The sequence below is a fragment of the Nyctereutes procyonoides genome, unplaced genomic scaffold (genome assembly GCF_905146905.1).
Source record: "Nyctereutes procyonoides isolate TBG_1078 unplaced genomic scaffold, NYPRO_anot_genome, whole genome shotgun sequence".
In the NCBI taxonomy this organism is placed as follows: Eukaryota; Metazoa; Chordata; class Mammalia; order Carnivora; family Canidae; genus Nyctereutes; species Nyctereutes procyonoides.
The window spans coordinates 36,937,319-36,958,498 of record NW_026575139.1 but is presented as its reverse complement, the minus strand read 5'-3'; the positions used below and the strand labels follow the sequence as shown (position 1 = coordinate 36,958,498).

Below are 21,180 nucleotides of genomic sequence, written 5' to 3'. Positions count from 1 at the left end.
TAATTACTGCTTCTAGAAATACCAGAAATTCTTCTCTAAAGGATAAATATTGAGTTATTTGGAGTAGGCATCAAAGGTGACATTAAAGCTTTAAACACCAAAAGCCGGGGATCCCTGGGTGGCGCAGCGGTTTGGCGCCTGCCTTTGGCCCAGGGCGCGATCCTGGAGACCCGGGATCGAATCCCACGTCGGGCTCCCGGTGCATGGAGCCTGCTTCTCCCTCTGCCTATGTCTCTGCGCCTCTCTCTCTCTCTGTGACTATCATAAATAAATAAAAATTAAAAAAATTTATTAAAAAAAAAAAAACACCAAAAGCCTTAAAAGCAACAATCATTCAGTAAGTAACAGCCTGTTCTCATGAGTTATCTAGAACCTAATATTTTTTTTCCTAGCCCTGCTGAACTCTTCACAATGTGACAAACAATAGGTTAGACAGGAAACAAGTTGACAAACAATAGGTTGCAATAAAGGAAATTATGTATTATATACAAGTTACACTATCAATAAATTGACTTTGCCAACATGCTGGCACAGCACATCTTTCAAGTTGCTGGCATATCTCTGATTTAAAATACAAAGAAATTTGGGATGCTCAGTTGGTTAAGTGTCTGCCTTCAGCTTGGATCATGATCCTCAGAATCCTGGGATCAAACCCTGTGACTCCCTGCTCAACGAGGAGTCTGGTTCTCCCTTCCCTCTGCCCCTCACCTTGTGCATGCTCTCTCTAGTGCTCTCTCGCTCTCTCAAATAAATTAATCAAATAAATATAGAAAGAAATTTAAAAGTATAAAAATATGGGGGCACCTGGCTGGCTCAGTCCGGAGAGGATGCAACTCTTTTTTTTTTTTCTTAAGGTTTATTTTTTTTTATTTTTTATTTATTTATGATAGTCACAGAGAGAGAGAGAGGCAGAGACACAGGCAGAGGGAGAAGCAGGCTCCATGCACCGGGAGCCCAACGTGGGATTCAATCCCGGGTCTCCAGGATCGAGCCCTGGGCCAAAGGCAGGCGCCAAACCGCTGCGCCACCCAGGGATCCCGAGGATGCAACTCTTGATCTTGAGGTCATGAGTTTGAGCTGCACTTGGGGATAGAGTTTACTTTAAAAAAAAATTAAGATAAAAATAAAAGTATAAAAATAGAGAAATGGAACCCTGGGTTTTATTGTACATTAACAGACCTATGGCTTACTGAAGGGTGGGGGAAAGAGGATGAGGAAACTACCAGGGTTTAACCTAATTTAAATTTACAAACTATTTATAAAATTGGAGAATTCAGTTTAATAAGTATTTTTGCTTTCTGGGTTTCCAAATAGCCAGTTTCACAGGGTTTGGGGTAGTCGTTGTTTTGTTTTGTTTTTTTTCCTGAATTGTGATGCCAGCTTTCTGAGACACAATCTCAGGCACTTGGAAAAGTCTAGTTTTAAAAGTGTAACTGTAGCTCATACACATGCTTATACTTGTCAACCCATACAACTACAATTGTTCCCAAAAGGAACTCTGTTTATATTAGGTTTATTTTCCTGGTTTGGTACACAGTTAAACACCAATAAATTCACTAAATCTAGTCAGATAAAAATCTTTCTCTCATTGCCTTATGAATATTTACTATGGTTAACACCTTCCTAGGGTGTCCTGGCAGCATTTTTGTTTGGCGCTTTTTTAAATGAAAACCATTCCTAGAAAAAGTCTAAAGTCACCTCTTAACACAAAGATCCTCTTGTAAAAATTTTTGGAATAAAAGTATTTATCCTCCAAAGATGGTGCTAATGTAGGTTATATGCAACTGAGTGAAACCAGTCTATACTTTTGTTATAAAATATGTGAAAGCACCATGATGCTTTTCTATATGATTATGCTTCCTACTTCTCAGGGACAATCTGTCTCAAGCGGCAGTCATTCAGCTACCTGAGCAGTTTTCAATTTCCAACAGCACAATCTCATCAGGAGAGATTGGACAGAGAGATAAGACTATCCTATATACAGTTGCATCTAGAGTCCAAGGCCAAATCCCACTGTTAATGCTACATTTCACTCAAGAGCCATTTTGTGGACTGCTCATGAGTAACATTTTTAACAGTAATTCTGTATTCGTTGTTAGAAGGAAAAGCTTTTTTGTATTTAACTGGTCAACTCTTTTAAGTAAATATGACCTCAGTTCTATGAATTAGCTAGTGACCATGAGCAGATTCTTTCTGAGACAGCCACTTTAAATCATACTACTAGCAGGAGAAAGAACTTTCTCAATGGTGGTTTTCTAACTACTGCCAAATTTTCAAGGTAGAAAATCGTCCCTAAATGAGTTAAAGGTAGGTCCCTCCACCCCTTTCCTTACACCCCTTTCCTTACATCGTAAACAAAGACAGTACTGAGTTTGAAATCTCATGAGGGGTTTATTGTTTTAAACCTTACTTTTATTATCATTTCTTGTATGTACATGGCTACAAATTTCACTTTTTCTAAGATTTCATTCTAGGCAAGTTTTCTAATTAAATTGTAACACTGAGAGCATATCTAAATATTTGAATTCATTTCTGATGAAAGCAGAGGGGCCAGACGTTTAGCAGAGATCACTGTGCTGACATGTCTGCTTTCTATATGTGAAGCTATTGGCTCAACCAAGCAGCACAAGCCCAGAAAAGTTCACTCAATCATCTAATCCCTTCTAGCATTACCTTTTTCCGTTTTTAAATCTTTAGCTAATTAGAGGCACAACCTTATCATGAAAGAAGAGAAAATATTTCCTCTTACCCCTTTTAATCCACCTTCGTTACCAACTGCACTGTCTCCTCCCACCAGCCTTAATTGACTACCCACTGTTGATGAACAAAAAATCGATCATTCAATAAAGATAGTGCTCATTTCCATTTGAAAAGACAAGTGCATCATATCTACCTGGAATGTTTATGAAGATATGTGCAAAAGGAAGAGATAATGAAAAGGATACAGGAGGATACAGGTTTTAAGAAAGGACTACATAAGTCAAATTGCTGAGAAATAAGTTACAGTGATCTCTCACTTCCTATATGTTACCTTTAGAAATTCACTGCTGGTCTTGTTTATTTTCTCCAAATAGCTGATCCAACATAAGACCTCTTTTGACACTGAGTTGAGACATGGATAATGTACTTTACCTGTGATGGTACTTCATTCATTCTAATAGGATTATTAGATTTTTGTAAAATCCAATAATTGATTTTTTCTTACCAAAAAATTACCAATCTGGTAGCCCATATAGATATATACATTTGCATATGTAGCCATTAATATCACAGCCTCAATAATTTGCCAAAAACATGGAGGTTTTATATTTTTCTCCCGTGAAAAGAAGTTGTAGATATTATGATTATTTGTTCAGTTGTAAAAGGTTGAATCAATTAAAATATGTCTAAAAAAGAAAGTCTTCAAATGTTCCTCAGCCTCAGTTTAACAGCCATACGCAAAAAAAAAAAAAAAAAAAAAAAAAAGTAAAAGAAATAAAAATACCACACCAAAGTCTAGAACAGGAAGTAAAGAATAAATACCACTTTCAGTTATGGCTGGGACATAAATGAGCACAAGGAGGTCTTAAACTTGAATTTCCGCCAGGACACCAGGATTGTTGATACCATTTCCAAGAGAACTAAAGAATATTAGGCGAATTATGTGGTCAGGACTTGAGGTTTTCTTTCTCAGCTAAGAAATATGGCATGTTAGAACTTTCTTCTCTTAATGGATGAAAGATATAATTTCAACTTTTAACCAGTTGATATGTTTAGTCAAAGAAGGCCAGTGCTGGAATGACAAATAATAATCTGCATTAAATTAGTCTTCACAATATAGACTGCCCTGTGAACCAACAAGGAACTATAGATTAGGCTCTGGACCTTCTAACTCCGTAGAAGGGGATACAATCACCAAAAGAATTTCCCACAGGAAACCGCAAACCCCAAAACCACCTGTCCTTTGCACAAAGGTTGGCCCACCCCAACTTTGTTTAATCCTTGAGAGCCAGTGGGTATACAACCGACCAAAAACCACTGAATTTCACAACGCACCTTGAGACAAACTGAATTTGAGAGGCTATTTTATGGGTATTTTGCCTCCACTCCTCAGGTAATATAATCCACAGTACCCCCACTGGTTAGCAGTATTTGACTCTCCTAATCCTCATTACCATACTTCTGTTGGAATACTTCTCAAGGGAAGTATGGGTGAGGGCACCAGCAAAGAAAATAAGTCTTTCTTAATAATTTGTGTTGTTCATAAGAAGAGTAATGGAAGATGAGAAACAACCTTGAGTCTTGTTTGTGAATTTTGTTCATATCGTCACAAAAATTTGGTACCTTTGTTTTCCTATACTTTATCCACCTATTTTAGGTGGATTCAAATTCAAGTCTTTATAAATCCAAAGTTATGCATAGTTTGGCTTTTAAAAAGGGAAGGTGAGGGCAGCCTAGGCTGCTCAGTGGTTTAGCACTGCCTTCAGCCCAAGGCCTAATCCTGGAGACCTGGGATCGAGTCCCACATCTGGCTCCCTGCATGGAGCCTGCTTCTCCCTCTGCTTGTCTCTCCTCTCTCTCTCTCTCTCTCTCTCTCTCTCTCTCTCTCTCTCTCTCGAATAAGAAAATAAAATCTTAAAAAAAAGGGAAGGTGATCACAAATTATAACATTTGTCATATGCATATTTTTACAGTAAATTTACTACCATATAATGCTAAAAACTTGAACTTGGAAAAATACAGCATTTGTATTTCATTTCATTCCTTGTTTAGCTCAACTGACTAATGCCAAAATCTTCAAATTTTATAAGACATTTTACTTATTTTTCCCTTGTCTTTAGCCTTAATCAGAAGGAAAAATGCTTTCAACAGTTAAAGAACCAGTTAGGTATTTGAAATCGACCTATAATTAAAATCATAACATGTCATGCATCATGAAATATAGTGAGAATATCCAGCATGTTATCTTCTGAGTACTCCATGCGGGCTAATTCATTTTAGCTATAACTAATTTCCACTGGAAAGAAAGTTACTATATTTCTGAGCATATTGACAAATAAGTCTTTCAGCTTCGTGGAGGTTAAGTGGTTGAGCAGGAAGTACTGCCTCAGCACATATATATCAATCCTTTAGAGAAATTCTAAAATCCAGGGGCCTGGATTTCCACACTTATTTTATTCCACTATGATACATCTGTAAAGCAGAAATAAGACTCCCCTCTTTATCCAGCCTTCAAGTTCAGTCATATATTTTTTTATTTGAAATGAACTAAAGTTGATTTAGAGCGGACATGCCTTTTGGAATGCCCCGAGGCCTTTCATTTCTTGAATGATATGCTAAAGCTTGGAATCCACCCAAACCTCCTTGAAGCACCCTCTGCAAAGTTTAATCTAATTTAAATTAACTTATCCCTCAGCATAAAATGCTCTTACTTATTCCTCTTTATTTTTCAAGTGAGCACATGGACTTATTTTTGTTTCTAAATGTGTAGATGCTGAAACAACTTAGAAAGAAAAAACCCTACATATTTCTTTATTTCAGTCATGTTAAAAGCAATGACAGCGTAATTAAGAGAACTCCTGGCCTGGCACCATGCAAATCATTTCATAATATGCAAATGATCTAGCTGCAACATAGTCATAGTGCCTACTAAACGTTTCTCTGATTATGAGACATATTCTTAAAAGTAATGGACCTGGACTCTCACTTTTTCTATTCATTTCTGTGAACTGTTTACATACAAATCTTTACTTTGCAAATAAAAGTAATGTTAGAAGATGTACTTGCCAAAAATAAGCATTTTGTGGACAAGTGCAATTCTGCGGGCATAAGGTAGGGTACATGTATATAACAGACCTTTTTGGTAAATTTCTAAACACTCCTCCACTCCCTCTACCTCTACCTAAAAGGCAATGTGAGTGTAATATAGGGTTTGCTAAACAAACAAAAAAGTGTTGAACTCTTCCTGAGTGTGTATAGTAATTGACCACAAATTGATCTACTTCTCTAAACTAAAAACTTAAATAAGGACAGTTTTTAGTTGGCTAGGATACTTGAAAAGATGAAAATGCTGGAGAAAAAGGCAGCGTTAAAGAATTGAATACAAAATGCTTCTTCCAATAATGACAATGAAATAATTGTGAAGGGATTGAGGTATGTAAGGATCCATCCTTAAAGACATCTACCACATGTATACTTCACCTACTCTCTGGGATTGATTTTTATTTTTGCTGGGGTTGTTCCTCCTATGGGTAAAAGTAAATCCCAACATAATCCCAGAAGAAAGTTTCTCTCTCTCTCTCTCTCTCTCTCTCTCTCTCTCTCTCTCTCTCTCTCTCTCTCCCCCACCATTTACCCATGCAAATTTCAGCTATGCATTTTGCTTTCACTAATACCTGAATGAGAAAGTCCTTGAAATCAGAGAAGGATGTGCAATATGTCAAAATGAGCTATTTATCCCTGGTGATTATTAGAGAGTGTCACAAGAGAAGAAATGCACCCAAGAGGGTCCTGCACAATTCCAACTCTGGGAATTGTGTTCTATCTAAAGACTCTGTCATTTCAGCAGCCCATTCATTTACTCAAAAAAAATATTTATCAGGTGCTATTATATCCAGCACTGTGTTAGCATCAGCAAAGCATTAAATCTTCAAAGTAGTTTCTTACTCTACACTTATGTTGACACATTTAGGTGGGGCCTTAAATTCTCTACTCAGCTGAATGCTTTAGTTCCCTTCTAAGTAATTTGTCATTTTCAGGCACATTTAAGTGGGTTTTATTTTTCATCAATGGAATTCTACCAAATAGGATGGCATCTACAGAAGTGTTCAAATCATGAAGAAGAGATAGGACAAAATCCAAGCATTGTAGATATAAACGCCATTCCAGAATTAAATTACTGGAGTTAAAATGGAAGATTCTAGACTTAGAGCTTCAAGAAATACGTTTTGACCATCCCCGAAGGCTAATCAGACCTAATGTCTCTATTACAGACTTGTGCTTCTTTCAGTGTTTCAGACAAAAGGAGGCCATGACCAAAACCGGCCCTCACTGGAAACACCAGCATCATGGGAATCTTCCCAGGCGGCTTTGTGCAAATATAAGGAGGCTTCAAGCATGTTATAATTATAGCTATTATTCATTAAATGTCTATTGTGCCAAGCACTCCACATTTAATACTTCCGCTCATTTAAGCTTCACGGTACCCCTGCAGGGTAAGTATCATAGTTCTATTTTCCCTGGAGAGGATCAGAGAAGTTAGGTAACTGGTGCAAAGTCACACAGTTTGCAAGTGTGTCTCAGTGATGGACCGGTGAGGACGCATCATTCTGATTCCCACTTCAGTTTCTCTGTAATGTCTTTCTACTTAAAACCAAACAAAGCCATCTGCCTAGATTCCATGATGGTTGAGGAGAGAGAGATGGGAACCGATAATGCTGTCTGAACTCACAGAGAAAAGGAGATTCTGTAAGAGGACAAGCAGCCTCAGCCGTCTAGATTAAGGAGAAAAAGGCGTCTTTAGGGGCCTTGGGTTTCCTACCTTCTGCCAACCCAGAGGTTGCGCGGTGACTGGCAGGAGAGTACGACCCAAGGACGGCTGGCCTCGAGGGGGTCTGAGTCAACTTCTCAGCTCCCTTTTCTCTCCTCTCCCCCCCCCGACCCCCCCCCCAAACACACACACACACACACACACCATCTCCCAACCACCCGCGCAGAACTTCCACTGCCGGGCCTGGTGAGGCGAGGGGACAGATGGATGCTGCTGACGGATGGGGGCGGCCGAGCGCGAGGGCGCTGAGTGAGGCCCAGCGGCGACGAGGTGCAGGCAGCTCCCCCGGGGCCCCGGCTGGGGTCGCAAGGGAGCCCTCTGCCCAAGAGCTGGCGCAGCACGGCACAGGGGGGCCTGTGCTGCGGCCCGCGGGGGCCTCTCGGGTGTCCCTTCTCGCCCAGAGGTGACCCGAAGGCGGATGTGGCGGCTGCGGCCCACGCGGCCTGCAGGTCGGGCCTGGAGGCGCCCAGCGCCCTCCCCGCTCCCCTCCGCGTCGCGGGCGCAGAAGGCCGGGCCGCCGCGGCCCCACGCCTCTCCCTCCCCCGGCCCCGCGCCGGGCTCCGCTTTCCCTCCACCAGCTCTAGGCCGAATTCAATCCGAGAAGGCTCCTTTGAGCTTTTGTGTTTGCTGGGGGAGATGTGGGCGCAGGAGGGATCGCGTTACAACTTTCATTTCCTGAAATGTTTGAGGGAACATCCAGGGTTTTTATCCCCCCATCAGGCCGGGCGAGGGGCTCAGGTTTCAGGCCTTGTCACTCAGCTGTCACCAAACAAACGAAGCTCTCAGAGCTCCGGAGAGGGAGTGCTACCTGCTATTCGTGACCCCTGGAGCAGGTGATCGCTCATGGGAAAAACAGGTAGAATTAATCATAGGGCTGTTCTCTGTTTCCTCTCCTTTTTGGCAGACCTGCCCACAGTGTGAAACCTGTCAGAAAACAAATTAACTCTTTCTTGTCCCCCAGGGGAACCAAAAATAAATTTTCGGAAAACCCAACACACATTCACATCAAATGACCCCCGAATGAGAGCTGGAGAGAACAGCTTTACAGCTGACTCCACTTGGCAACGTCTTAGTTTGTGGGGTTCCTATCTTTGTGGAACTTGAAACCCGAAGGAACCAGGAGAGAATGGTGCATATTCCTGCCTCCTGGCTCTGCCTACTGAAAGGAGGCCCAGGAGTGGTCTCTGAACTTAGGAGGATTCATCTCCTTTCTTCCTGAGTGTCAGTGCTGTTGGGCTTGACCCTGGTTAAAAGAAAACCTTTACCCTACCACAAGTTCCTAAGAAATGTCTGCAAATGTGTGTTTTCCCCCTGCCAGATGCTTGCCTAAGTCAACCTTGTTGAGCATCCATGCTGGGCTCTGTATTAGAAAATCCAAATTATTTCAAAATCTCGCCCCCACCCCACCCCCACCCCCCGCCGTTTATTTCTAACTTAATTTGGAAGTAATCGTTTAACAATTATTTCTTGCCTTAGTTGCTCAAAAACAGAAACTTAGCATACTAGTGTTCTTTGTTGTGTGGATACTGTGTAACTGCTACATATTAAATAGTATAATACAAATTTTAAATTATACCTTTATTTTCTATTTTGTTCTACCTTTATTTGTCTTATATCTCTTTCTCTCCCTGGAAAAAAAATTTTTTTTAATTAGAAGGAAAGAGGAAATCCATACAGATTTGCCTCTGAGATACATTAATGTTGGAAAAGTTAACAAGGACAGCTTTAGAGCTTTAAAACAGACTGATATTTTTTTAAACAGAAGTATGATAACGGGATAGCATTGTCATTCAGCCTTTTAGTTTTTCCATAAAAGATTTTTTTGTGTGAGAAATCAGGAGATATATTGTATGTAAAAATAATCCTTCTGGCTTTCTTTATGAAGATTTTGTATGTTTATTTTGAAAACAGCCATTGGTTCCAGATTCCCAGAACTGATTTTCTTAGATTAGCTATTTGTACTCAGAGGTAGAGCCCTGAGCAATATTATTCTTCAATTAAAATCAAGAACTTGACTTTAGGAGGAAGCATGTTATGTTTATATAGCATCAGCAACGCATAGAAAATATTCACCACACATATCTGCAGACAGACAAGGCTTCAATTGTTTAAATGTTCTTTTCACTTCGTAGATTACTAAGGCACATTGGCTTTCTATCTGGCTTATTTTTTTTAAGCTTGTTTGTTACCTACTTTCACATTCACGGCATTCTAAATAAATACAGAGTGAATGCTTCTTCCATATAACTATCTCCTTGACTTAGAGGTAAAGCTGCCTTCTGCAAGGTATTGCAGACTATGCCACCTCTCTCCCCCTCAAAATGGACATTTTCTGTACAAGCACTGTAAGTTTTTGCTCCCTTCCATCCACCAACCACACCAGTCCCTACCACTATCACCCCGCCCTTGCAACACACACAAGCTGCAGAGGTTAAGGGAGTGTTACTACATACTGAGGCTTCCAGTTTAAATATAATATCTGTGTGAGGGCCAACTAAAGATGTCATAGCTATGTGGGTTTGGTTTGGTTTGTTGTTGTTGTTGTTGTTTCACAGTCCCAAAGCCTTTTCCTGGTATTTTGATTATTTGGATAAGTGGCAACTCAAATTAGAATTGAAGTGCTGCAAAGCAGTTAAAGCCAGGCCTGGGGTAGGGGAGCAAAAAAGAGAGTAGTTGAGTTTATAAAAGAAAAAAAAAAAAATATATATATATATATATATATATATATATATAAAAGAAACCTAGAAAGTTGGTTTTACAGGCTTGCTGACAAGAACCTTCAGGTTTTGTATCCAGGATGCTGACTAACCAGCTCTATGTAGTGTTAAGGAAGGTTTCAATGTTCTTTAAGAGTCCCCAAACAGTTTAACACCCTATGTTTAGTAAAAACATGTAGTCTAGGGCTGTTTTTTCCTCTAAGATCCCACATCCATATCAGCTCAGGTCCTGAGGCACTACTCCCCCAAAAAAACATGTATCTATTATAAATAAGCCATGATGTTTAAAAAGCCATAATCAATTTTTAAATCCTGAGTTAAATTATCTAGCAAATTAAAATAAATTTGACTTGTGTTAATGCATGAGTGCTTCTATTTGGGTGTGCCTATGTCAGTCCTATAAAAGATTTATCTCTAAGTTAGAGTAGGAAGAACAGGGGACCAGATGGAGGGAGCTAGTATGTATTTCCATGTCTCCCTACTATAGTAAGGGCCAGAATCTATCGACTTACCTGTCCTTTTAACGACAACCACTAATGGCAGCGAAGAAAGGAGCGCAACCAATATCACCCAATAGTATTTTAATTACAGTTGGGTGGCCGCTGCAGGTAAGCTTAATAAGTATGTGTTAAATCCGAAGTTAACCTTTTTTTCCTCTCAAAGCTAAGATTGTTTGGGCTTTGGTTTTCAGGTGTTGAGCTTTGTTCTTCTTTCTACATTTTCCTGTTTGATCCAGAAAAAAAGCAAATGTGATTTTTAAGAATATTTTAACATTATGGCAAAGGAAAACAACGAGCACTTTCCCAAAAGGAGAGAGAAAGAAAAGAGACCCCCCTGTAGCAAAGAAAAAGAGACAAGCTACTTCTGGTCGTTGGTGCTCTACCTGCTGAGAACCGGGTCTCAGCTGTCCATTAACAAGTTAAACGGAGAGAAGCTGAAACTCAAACTGGAAGAGCCAGCGTCCACGCGCCTCAAGCAGTCTCTTTCTCTTTGTTTTTAAATGCTACTGTAGTGTTGTTTTTCGCTGTCTGAAAGGACCACAGCGTCTAAAACACTGATTGTCATCCTCAGTGGGAGAACAGGTTTCCAATTTCATCAGCTGGAACGAAATTCTGTGTGTATACTCGGCTTAAAACACTAGAGAAAACGCGGCCTTCCCACGTCTGGGCTTTTTCTGGGTGGACAGTAAGCCACCCATGCGCCCCCCGGGGTTTTGACTCTTTTAGCTCCTGGCGGGCTCATCCATCTCTTTAGAGAACCTTCCAGGTGGAGCTACTGGAGTCAATCAGGCTGGGGGAGGGGTCACTATGATGTTGAGGGGCTCAGGAGTTTCCACCTGAGGTCGCTGAGCACACGGGCTGGGGAAGGGACTGAGCCCGCGGGTAGCCTCAGTGCGCTTTGCCCTTTGCGGGCGAAATGGGCGCAGGCCCTGGTTCCGCTGGCCTCCGGCCGCTGTTAGGAGGGAGTTTGGGAGTCTTTAGGGTTCCTCCCTGGGCAAAGCTCAGAAAAAGGAGAACCAGCTCAGAGAGAGCACGTGGGCCCCCAGAGACTCTCCTCACCTTATCCCTGACCCCCCTGCCCCTGTCCTGTCCCGTCACTAGCCCACCAGGGAAGGCAGATTTGCGCGGCCACGGCCCGGCCCGAAGCGCACTGCAGGCCTCAGCGGGTGCCTTCCCCACCGGGCGGGTGGTGCGCGGGGAAGAGGCGGCGGCAGGCCCAGGGCCACCGGCCAAGGGCCACCGGCCAAGGGCAGAGCGTCCGACCAGGCCCCGCCGCAGAAGTGGAGCTGCCGGCCGAGACCAGGGCCGCTCTCCCTGCCATGGACGTTCCAGCACAAGCCCGGGAAGGGACGCCCTCTCCGGCGGGCACTCCTTCGCCAAGGGCGCGAGGGGAAGAGGCCAGATCCGAACGCAGAGGCCGAGGCCTCAGGAAGCAGAGGAGACGGGATGTGTCCGAAGCAGGAGAGGCAAGTAGGGAACCGGCGGCGGGGCCTAGGCCAACCCCCGACGAGGCTCGGAGGCCGGAGGCAGCTGTCCTGGAACCGAAGCGCGGCGTCGGAGAACCGGGGAGCGTCCACACCTGCGGCGTGGCCGGGACCCGCAAGGGGCCGGCTCCAACCCCGCAGTCGTGCGTCCGGGGCCACTTACGTGCCTCGCCCGGAATCTGGCTCCACGACTCCAAGAGGGACACCCGGACCTGGCCCGGGGAGGTGGCTCCGGGGTGCACAAGACGATGGCCGCTTATTGTTGGGCGCAGCTTGGGCTGCAGCCTCCTGGTCTGGCCCTTCGAGGAGAGCCTCGCAGCCTCTGTTCCCCAAGGTCTCCGCGGGCCGGGCCACGAGGCCCCGTGCGGGAGCGGAGCTGGGAGGCGGGACCCGCGCACGACTCTGCGGCTGGCGGGGGAGGGCAGCGGCGCCCGGACCCCCGCGCTCGGGGGCGCACAGTGGCAAGCGCTGCCTCCGGAGTCTGCGGGGGGCAGGAGGCGCTCCGCCAGCGTCCTGCAGCAGGAGTCGCGCGGCGTGGAAGCCCCGGATTCCCGGGACCAGGAGGTCCGCCTGCAAACCTCACCACAGACCTCCAGGCGGCGGGGCCGGAGGACCGGAGTCCGGGCGGCTCTGCGTGGTCCAGTGCCAGGTGCCCCGACTGGCCTCAGGGTGCGGGGGAGAGAGGCGTTAACGAGGGTCACCGCTCAGCAAACAGACTTCGCCCATAAACGCCAATGCCAATGCCTCTTCCTGGAAGTTTCCACTTCGGCTCGGGGTCAAGACCGAGCCGTCCTAGCCTGGAGAGTTGGTTTGGGACCCGCAGCGCCCCGCCCCAGTGGCGCCAGGCTCCTTGCCTACAGCTCGTGGGGCTTTGAGGGCTCCCGAGCCCCTACATTCTAAGCCAGAGTCTCAGGACCGCCGGCCAAGTCCCTTTACCTCCGAATATTTAGGAAGCTTCGTTCTCAGCCAAGAGGTCAAGGCCAGCAGGCATCTGGGACCGGAACAATTGTGTGTTCAGATTTAAACGTCCAAAAAAAAAAAATCGCCCTACTATTTTTTTTTTCATTTTACTTGGCAAAAGGCTGTAAGGTTTCGTCCTAAAAACACTATTTATAAGCCGTTGTTCACGGCTTTTGGCTATCCTTATGAAACTTGCAGAGGAGAAAGGAAAAGTGGCTTTTGATTCCGTTAAACTGCGCCGCCGAGAAGAAAAATTGGAGGTCCCTTAACAGCTGGTCCTCGAAGATTTCCTCAAGGAAAAAAAAATGTGGTTAGTTCCCCCAAAGATCGCTCTAAAATGATTGCCAAGAAAACTCGCAGCTATATCCAGCTTTCTCGCCTCCTCCTGCTTGTCCCTATTTTAGCCAGACTGAGCCGGGGATGGCGGAGGAAGGCATATTGTGCAATTTCTTATTAAACACATCTGGAATATGCACTCTCTGAGTCGAGTGCCAGGGATTTTACAAAGAGTTTATGACTGTGACAGAAAATTGTCCTTTTAACGAGTTTACAAGCAGTAATCACAGGGGTTTTTACAGGACTGGCCGGCTCTGCTCCTCGCCCGATCTGCAGACATTTCATTCCAAGATTCACCAACGGAGGGAGCAGGAAGTGGGCCTGGGCGCCCAGGGAGACAGATCTTCCACGAGTCTAAAATTATACCAAGCAGAGCTGGGAGAGTGGGGGGTAGTCATCAGAGGAGGAAGAGAGGGCATGTAAGAAATTAACGTAATTGGCCCTTCCTTATTTTCCAGGGAGATTTCCGCGGTGTCCTTTGAAGCCTGTCAGGGTCATTGAAAGCTATCTTTGTGCAGGGTGTTTGTTTTGGGGAGTGAATGTGAAGAATGTGCAGAGATCCCCTGTGAGAGCCCCTCCTGCAGAGGGTGGCATTTCTCCGTGGCCCAAGACGTGGAGAATAAACACCCTAGTGACTTAAATAAACACCAACTTAATGATCCAAAACACTAACAAGGGAGATTGGGACCCTGAGCTCCCAATCCAAATGATGGTCTCCCAGCGGCTGTGTGCACATCTGTCCATCACTGATGGGAAAAAAATGACTTTATAAGTAAAAGTGACTACAGTTAAGTACAGTGATTCTTTCTCCTTTGAACTCAAAGCTATTTGACATATAAAAAAAAAACCTCATAATAAGTCCTAAATTCTACTGCCCACTCCATACATACACCCTAGTCTCCTAGATCCAGGAAAGGTAGGAAAGAGTAAGAAAGAAATGAATAATTAATAGTGACACAGAGGGGGAAAAAAATCAAAATTAGGAAACTGTCATGTCAGAAAATAGACTCTCTGGGGAGCAATATTTTTACAAAGCACAAGCAAGCCAATCCTGTTATCCTGAGTAGAATTTTAATAAATAATGCCATTTGTTTCACTAATTTTAAAAGCTAAATACAAAGATACATCATTTTTGCCCCAGGCAAAAATAATATGGAGCCTACATGATTCCTGGGAGTTTTCTGGACACTATCCGGCAGCAGTGCAAAGAGCTCCTGTCCTACTGGTCTGCTTTCTATTTATACAGATTCACAATGTTGTTTTCCTTGTTCAAGTGCCCCCCTTTCTTTCCAAGCAGATAAATTATTATACTTTCACAGTCTTGTCATAAACTCCTTAATACAAAAGAGTTAACATATGAATGCTGTGGAGAAGAGCTAGTGGTAAACCAAACTGCATATCTAAATAATTAAAAAAAATAAATACCCCAAAGCTAACTTCACTCTTTTTCTGTCACATAATCAATTCAAGTCACCACTCTGGGTTCAGGTGGTGGCCTTCAAAGTACCCTGCAATTCACAACTACCATCAAGTAAGAAAGCAAGAAAACTTCAAAAAAAAAAAAAGGGGGGGGGCCCAATGACAGCAATACACAACTCACCTTTCAGAAACAGAATCGTACTCCTGGTGTTCTACTAAGTTTTAATTTAGACTGGTTTAGGTACAATAGAAAAGAAACCTGAAAACACATGCTGTTTTAGTAACAAATACCAGGTTGCCAGATTTGTCGTATATTTTTGCAGGCTAGAAACTAGGAACAAGAGAAACCCTTAACAGGAGTAGGCTACAGATATGAAAGCTTCAAGGGCATGAGAAGTAATGGCATTCAGGAAAGTGTTTTTTTCACATTGGTACATTTTTTAAAGTTTGCCATTTAAAAAACCCAAGAAAACAAACAACCCAAAAACCCCACTAAATTTGACAAAAATAGTTGTATTACTAATGGTCACTGCTATTTCTAACTGCCTTACACAGAGAGCATTAAGACATTTAGGCACTTGTTTTTTTCCCCCTAATACTGTTCTTTCATTTTAATCTACATAAAAGTGTTTAACACTAAATAATGAAAAAATGTAAACTTAATTTTTCCCCATCAAGAAGTTACAAGATCATATTTTTCCTATTCACCTTACGAATGCAACCAATTCCTCCTGGCTGGAGGATCTTATTTTCACTATTTTGACTTCTTTCTCTCTTTCTTCATTTCCTTTTCTCTTCCCAAAAGACATTTCCATAAATAAATTAAAAGGAAATATTTAAAATCCAGTTGATTTGTAATACCCATTCACTGGGGAAGAAAAAAAAAAAGGCTACTGAAGTGGCACATGGATTGCCCAGAACCAAGACTGGGTGACTGGGTGCTTTTGTTTGTTTGGGTTTTTTTTTGTTTTGGTTTGGTTTGGTTTGGTTTTTGGTTTGTTTTTTTTTTGTTTTGTTTTGTTTTTTGTTTTGTTTTTTTTCCTGATCTCTGCACTGGGATGGGAAATGCAAGAGTCGGAGAGAAGAAGGCGACTAAGCTTGAAATTGCTGTTGGTTTTGAGTTTTAAAAAGATATTTGTGAAAGTCCACCATTCCTTTATGCGCAGAGAACCCCAGAAACAAGCTGCAAAAAATGTTCCTGATTTCTATTTACAAGTGTCCCTAGTCACTGCTTCCAGGCCCGGTCCCTCCCCACTTAAGACCCCAAGTCCACCAGACTGGAGGTGAGGGGGCCCAGCAGGGAGTCCTGGAGCTGATGCTGGTGGGCTTGCAGGCCGTGGCTGGGTTGCGAGGCCGTTAGGCCTGGGAGAGAATAGTTTGAGCTCCTGGCGTGGCCCATATTGCCCTGCAGCAGAAGTACCGAGTTCTGGTCTGGACTTTGGGGAGGTGAGAATTCTTCTTCTGAGCTGGACATGAGCGGCTTGCCCCCTTCCAGAGGAGAGAGTTGATTCTGCTTGTTGGAGGAGGAGTTATTGTTTTCGGTGTTCTCCCTAAGAAATAGAGGACAACACCATATGGTTAAAAAAAAAAAAAGTGTGAGTGGAGGGAGGGGAGCTGGAAGGAGGAAAGGGCCATTGTGCAATCAGTCATATACCCAAATGGAGGAGCTGTGCTCTCCCACCCATCCTCAAGGGGGGGGGGGAGTAAGTAGGCAGAGTCTGGAGAAATGGGGAACTATGGACAGAGCTTGTGGGGAGCCAGGTCCTTTCCTCTTCCAGATTATAGAGAGCCAGATCAGTAGGACTGATCTGAAACACAAAAATTATTTTCAAAAATGTGTTCAAGCGGCTGTTTTTAAATACTTTTCAACCGGCACCACATTTAGAATTGATTGAGTTTGAAAATCTTCCAACAAATGGTTGTTGGTGATAAAGAAAAACGATCGGGGACAAACAGCCCCACGCGCAGATGTCTGGGGTGAATCAAGTCAATTGTCCTGCTCCCATCTGAGGAAACAATTAAACGTCGAGTTCCCCTGCCCCTGCCCGGAGGTTGCGGTTTCAGAGGCACAGGACAGGTCATGGGAAGTGGTGTCCAGAGCGGCCCAGTGACCTGAGTAAACACAGGGAGCGCAGCCAGTCTCTCGGGTTTCATCAGGGAGTGGGCCCTCGGTCCTGGCTTATAGGACGGCCGTTTTGTAACAAAAGTCTAACTGGAACCGCGTCGTCCCCGTCCCCGTCCCCGACCCCGTCCCCGTGAGGGTCGCTCAATCCTCAGCGCCTGACACCCCGCTCTCAACCCCCTGTCGGACACCCACAACCACAGCGCACCGGCTGCCGGCAGAGGCAACGAGGAGAGCTCGCGCAGCCCGGGAGCGGGCGCGGCGGGGCGCCGGTGCGGGTGCTCTGGGCGGGTGAACGTTCGCAAGCCCGCGCCGCTCCGGCCTTCGAGCGCCGGCCTGGCTCCCCCGGCCCCTGCCCCCACCCCCACCCCTTCCCTTACAGTCTCCACCGCGGCCGAGGGGATCCAGGCTCCGAGCCTCTCCACCCAGAGGGCAACGCAGAGGCGACCCCGGCGGCCCCCAGGCTCGGAAGCGAACAAAGGAAACCCAGCCCTCCCGGGCGCTCCGGTCCCCCCCAAACTCCTCGGGTTCCCGGAGCGCTCTCGCCGCCGCCGGCTCGCGCCCCTCGGAATCTGTCTCGGAGGCCCTACAGCAAACGGACGGAGCCGGGCCAGGTGGCCGGGGGTGCTCGCGCGGGCAAGGCGGAGGCACACAGGTTAAAACCGGGGCGCGTGCGGCTGGGGGGCCCTTCCTCCTCGGGGCGGCGGCGCGCTCCGCCAGGGGCGCCGGGACCCCGGCGGTGCTCTCTGGGCCCGGACGCAGCGCCAAGTCTGCCGAAGCCCCCTCTTCTGCGGATTTCTTTTGAAAGGCTCCTCCCTGCACACAGCGAGTGCGGAGGGAAGCGGCGACCTCTCGCCCGAAAGCCTAGCCCGGAGGGAGCGAGTAAAGGACGCGGCGGCAGTGGGCGCACGGCAGACGCGTCGGGCCGGCTCCACCCCTGCGGGCGCCCGTCGGGAGAGGGGAGCTACCCTCAGCCCCCGCCGCACCCCTTTCCTCGAGACACTCATCAACACTTCCCCTGTAGTTGATCTCGAGACTCACTCCGCACCCCCCACCCCCACTCGTCGCCCCAGCCAACCGGGGAGGCACGAAAAACAAACCTAGCGCCAGTATTTCCTGACACTCACACCCCGAGGAACCCACGCGCGGGCGCTCAAATCCAGTGACTCCCCAAGCCTTGCAAGCGATCTCAGAGTTCATGAACTTCTGCAGCGGTGCGCGGAGGCCCGGGCGCCGCCCCGCGGACGCGCTCCAGCCGGCCCGGGAGGACGCGGTGGCGGGTGCCAGCGGGGCGAGAAGGGGCGGAGGGGAAAGGAAGGCTTCCCGGGGTCGCCCGAGCAGCGAGAAGCACGCCGCGTACCTTTCCTTGGCCTCCGCGGCCCGGTCTCTTTGCCTCCGGTTCTTAAACCAGTTGCTGACCTGGGTGGTGGTGAGCCCAGTGGCCTCGGCCAGCTCCCGCTTCTCACGAGGCGAGGGGTACGGGTTGTGCGCGTACCACTCCCGCAGCACGCCCCGTGACTTCTCCTTGAAACAGTAGCTGGTCTCCTCGCCGTCCCAGATAGTGCGCGGCAGCGGGAATTTTCGGCGCACCCGGTATTTGCCCACTGCGCCCAGGGGCCGGCCGCGCAGCTTCTCGGCCTCCACGTAGTGCGCCTTCAGCCACAGTTGCTGCAGCTTGGGGTGGTTGTGAGGCGAGAACTGGTGGCTCTCCAGGATCTTGTAGAGCTCGCGGAAGTTCCCGCGGTGGAAGGCAACCACGGCCTTGGCCTTGAGCACGCTTTCGTTCTTGTGCAGGTGGTCGCAGGCGGGGAGCGACCACAGGAACCTGCCCAGACGCTCCAGGTTCCCGCCTTGCTGCAGAACTTCGCACACGCACGCCACTTGCTCCTGCGTGAAGCCGAACGACGGCAGCATCGACATGGCTGGGGCCTGCCGGGGTGCACCGCCCGGGCGCACGCGGCAGGGAGCAGCGCCGACAAGGCAGGGGGCGGCGGCCGCAGGGAGGGGGGCGCAGCTGCTCCTAACCCCCTCCCTAGGATTTCCGTAGGCGAAAGAGCCGGTCGAAATCTGGGGCTGGGCGGCCGAGGAAGGAGGAGGGGGGGGGCGCGCTGGGCACCGAGCGGCCGGCTCACTCCGCAGCCTTCTGGGCCTCTCTGGCTCCGGCCTCCCGCCGGGTTGATGCTGCTCGTTGCCGGGGAACTTGGTTTCTGTTCTCCCCGCAGCGGCCTTAAAGCGCGCAGCGTCCCCGGCGCGCTGATTGGCTGCGGGCGGCGCCTATCCGGGCCTGGCCAGCCCGCGCGCCGCCGGGCCAGGCTGCGAGGCCGCGCCGCCCCGCGCGGGGAGGGCGCGGCTGTGGAGCCGGGGATAGGGAGCGGTGGGAGGAGAAGGACCCTGAGAGGTGGGAAGCGGGGAGGAGAGGAGAGGAGCGAGCCGCGCGGCCGGGGGCGGGGGGGGGGGGCGCTGTGTGAGTGGGTGAGCGCGTCAGGACCCTGCAACGTGAGCCCCCCTCCAGTGTCACGTAAGGGCAGCCGTGCACATCTCTGCGCAAATCAATGACTCCAGACCTTGTAATTCCCCCCCTCTCCCTCCATACCCCTGTCCCTGTCCCTTGCAGACTTGCCCTTTCCCGGTGAGCTCATATTTAATTACCTTAATGTTGGAATGAATAAATAATGGATTGATGAATAGCTTAGGGAACGCGATAAATAATACAAGATCAGAGCTGGGCTCCGAGCTGCAGCCTCTGGAAGAGTAGCTGCTCCCTGGCTGACTTCAGTTCTAGGAGCCTCATTTCCTTCACTGTTCTTGCTTCACCCCACCGCCCTCCAAAGGGCACAAGTATTCCCAGCTGGTTAGCGCTTCTCTCATTTTCAAGAGGCCAAGACTATTTGGGACCATGAGAAGAGCTGTTTGGAGCAAATAAAGATTCTGAGGGTTCATTTGTGATTTGGTATCTTCGCGTTCGATGGTTTAAGCGAGCAGCCTTCTGGACTCAGTTTCCCCATCTGCGCGATTGCGTTTTCCAAGGCCATCTCTGCTACTGAGGAATGCCGAGAGGCTTTACTTGCTATTAGCAAAAATGCTTTGGGAACCTCGTACAAAAGGCGCTGGACGGGGTGTAAATTAAATAAAACTGTGTCCGGCTCCAATAGCCTTCTGATTGTAACCTAATCCTTGCCCTGCTCTGAGAGGCACACTGCCCTCAAAGCCAGGACGACAGCGGCTCCAGGAAGATTAAATAAAGAGGTGTGTGTGTGTGTGTGTGTGTGTGTGTGTGTGTGTGTGTAGATTGCAATGCTGGCCTATTTTACTGCCAGGGAATGAGAGATGTCCCGCAATTTCAATCCCATCATCTGTTATTTTATGTATATGTGGAGAATGTTTAGTAAAACTGTACAAACAAATGAAGCTGTAATTATCTTAAGCCTCATTTGCACACCTTGTTCCAAAGCAATTATTAAAAAGATTTTGAAAACAATTAGCGTCTCTAAACAAAGATAATCTATTGTCAGTAGCTGAGACTGGCAGCAGATAAGAACAATGTGGGAAGATAAGGGGAGCAGAATGGTAGAAGGAGAGTGACTTTATAACTATACTTATCTCTGATTAGATAAGTGCAAAACAGAATTTTAAGTACACTTCAAAAATGCTTTTGATTTAAATGCACCCTCTTAGTGAATGTGAAGAACAAACTCTAGGTTCTTTAAACTTGCTTGTCTTCTTCAAATATGTTTTGATTACATGAGCCAGAACCCAGCTCCACAGAACCATTTATATACTGAGACTTAAGTGGGCACTGCATAAGTTTCCCCCTGTATTATTTATATGGTTTCGCAATAATGCGCCCAGTTTAGTGCACCCTGCAATGTACATTTAAACTCATGAAGGGTTTCACCCTCCTGGCTGTCTCTCCAGAGATTCCAAGTAGAGAGAAGCTGCTTCTCCTCTGAGCTCCCACACAGTGCATTTTGCATCCTTAAAATTCTGCAGTATCCCATCAATTAGACCTTGGAAATACATGCTGATATTTCATTACCTTTAGAGTTATTTTAAAATGCAGTTAATGGGTGCATTAGTATTTCTTTTCCTTTGTCCCTTCCTTTCTCTCTTTCTC

The 21,180-nt window shown here is 46.6% G+C and overlaps 1 protein-coding gene across 1 annotated transcript; it reads right to left on the bottom strand.

The window, feature by feature from the left end:
• Nucleotides 1-15,149: 15,149 nt before the first annotated feature.
• On the bottom strand, nt 15,150-19,254 carry LOC129496134 (homeobox protein SIX1). Its single transcript, XM_055304137.1, has 2 exons — nt 18,427-19,254; nt 15,150-16,494 (listed from the first exon to the last, which is right to left on the bottom strand). Exons 1-2 carry the CDS (start codon nt 18,984-18,986, stop codon nt 16,200-16,202), a joined length of 855 nt encoding a protein of 284 aa, XP_055160112.1. The 5' UTR covers nt 18,987-19,254; the 3' UTR covers nt 15,150-16,199.
• Between the last annotated feature and the right edge of the window lie 1,926 nt (nt 19,255-21,180).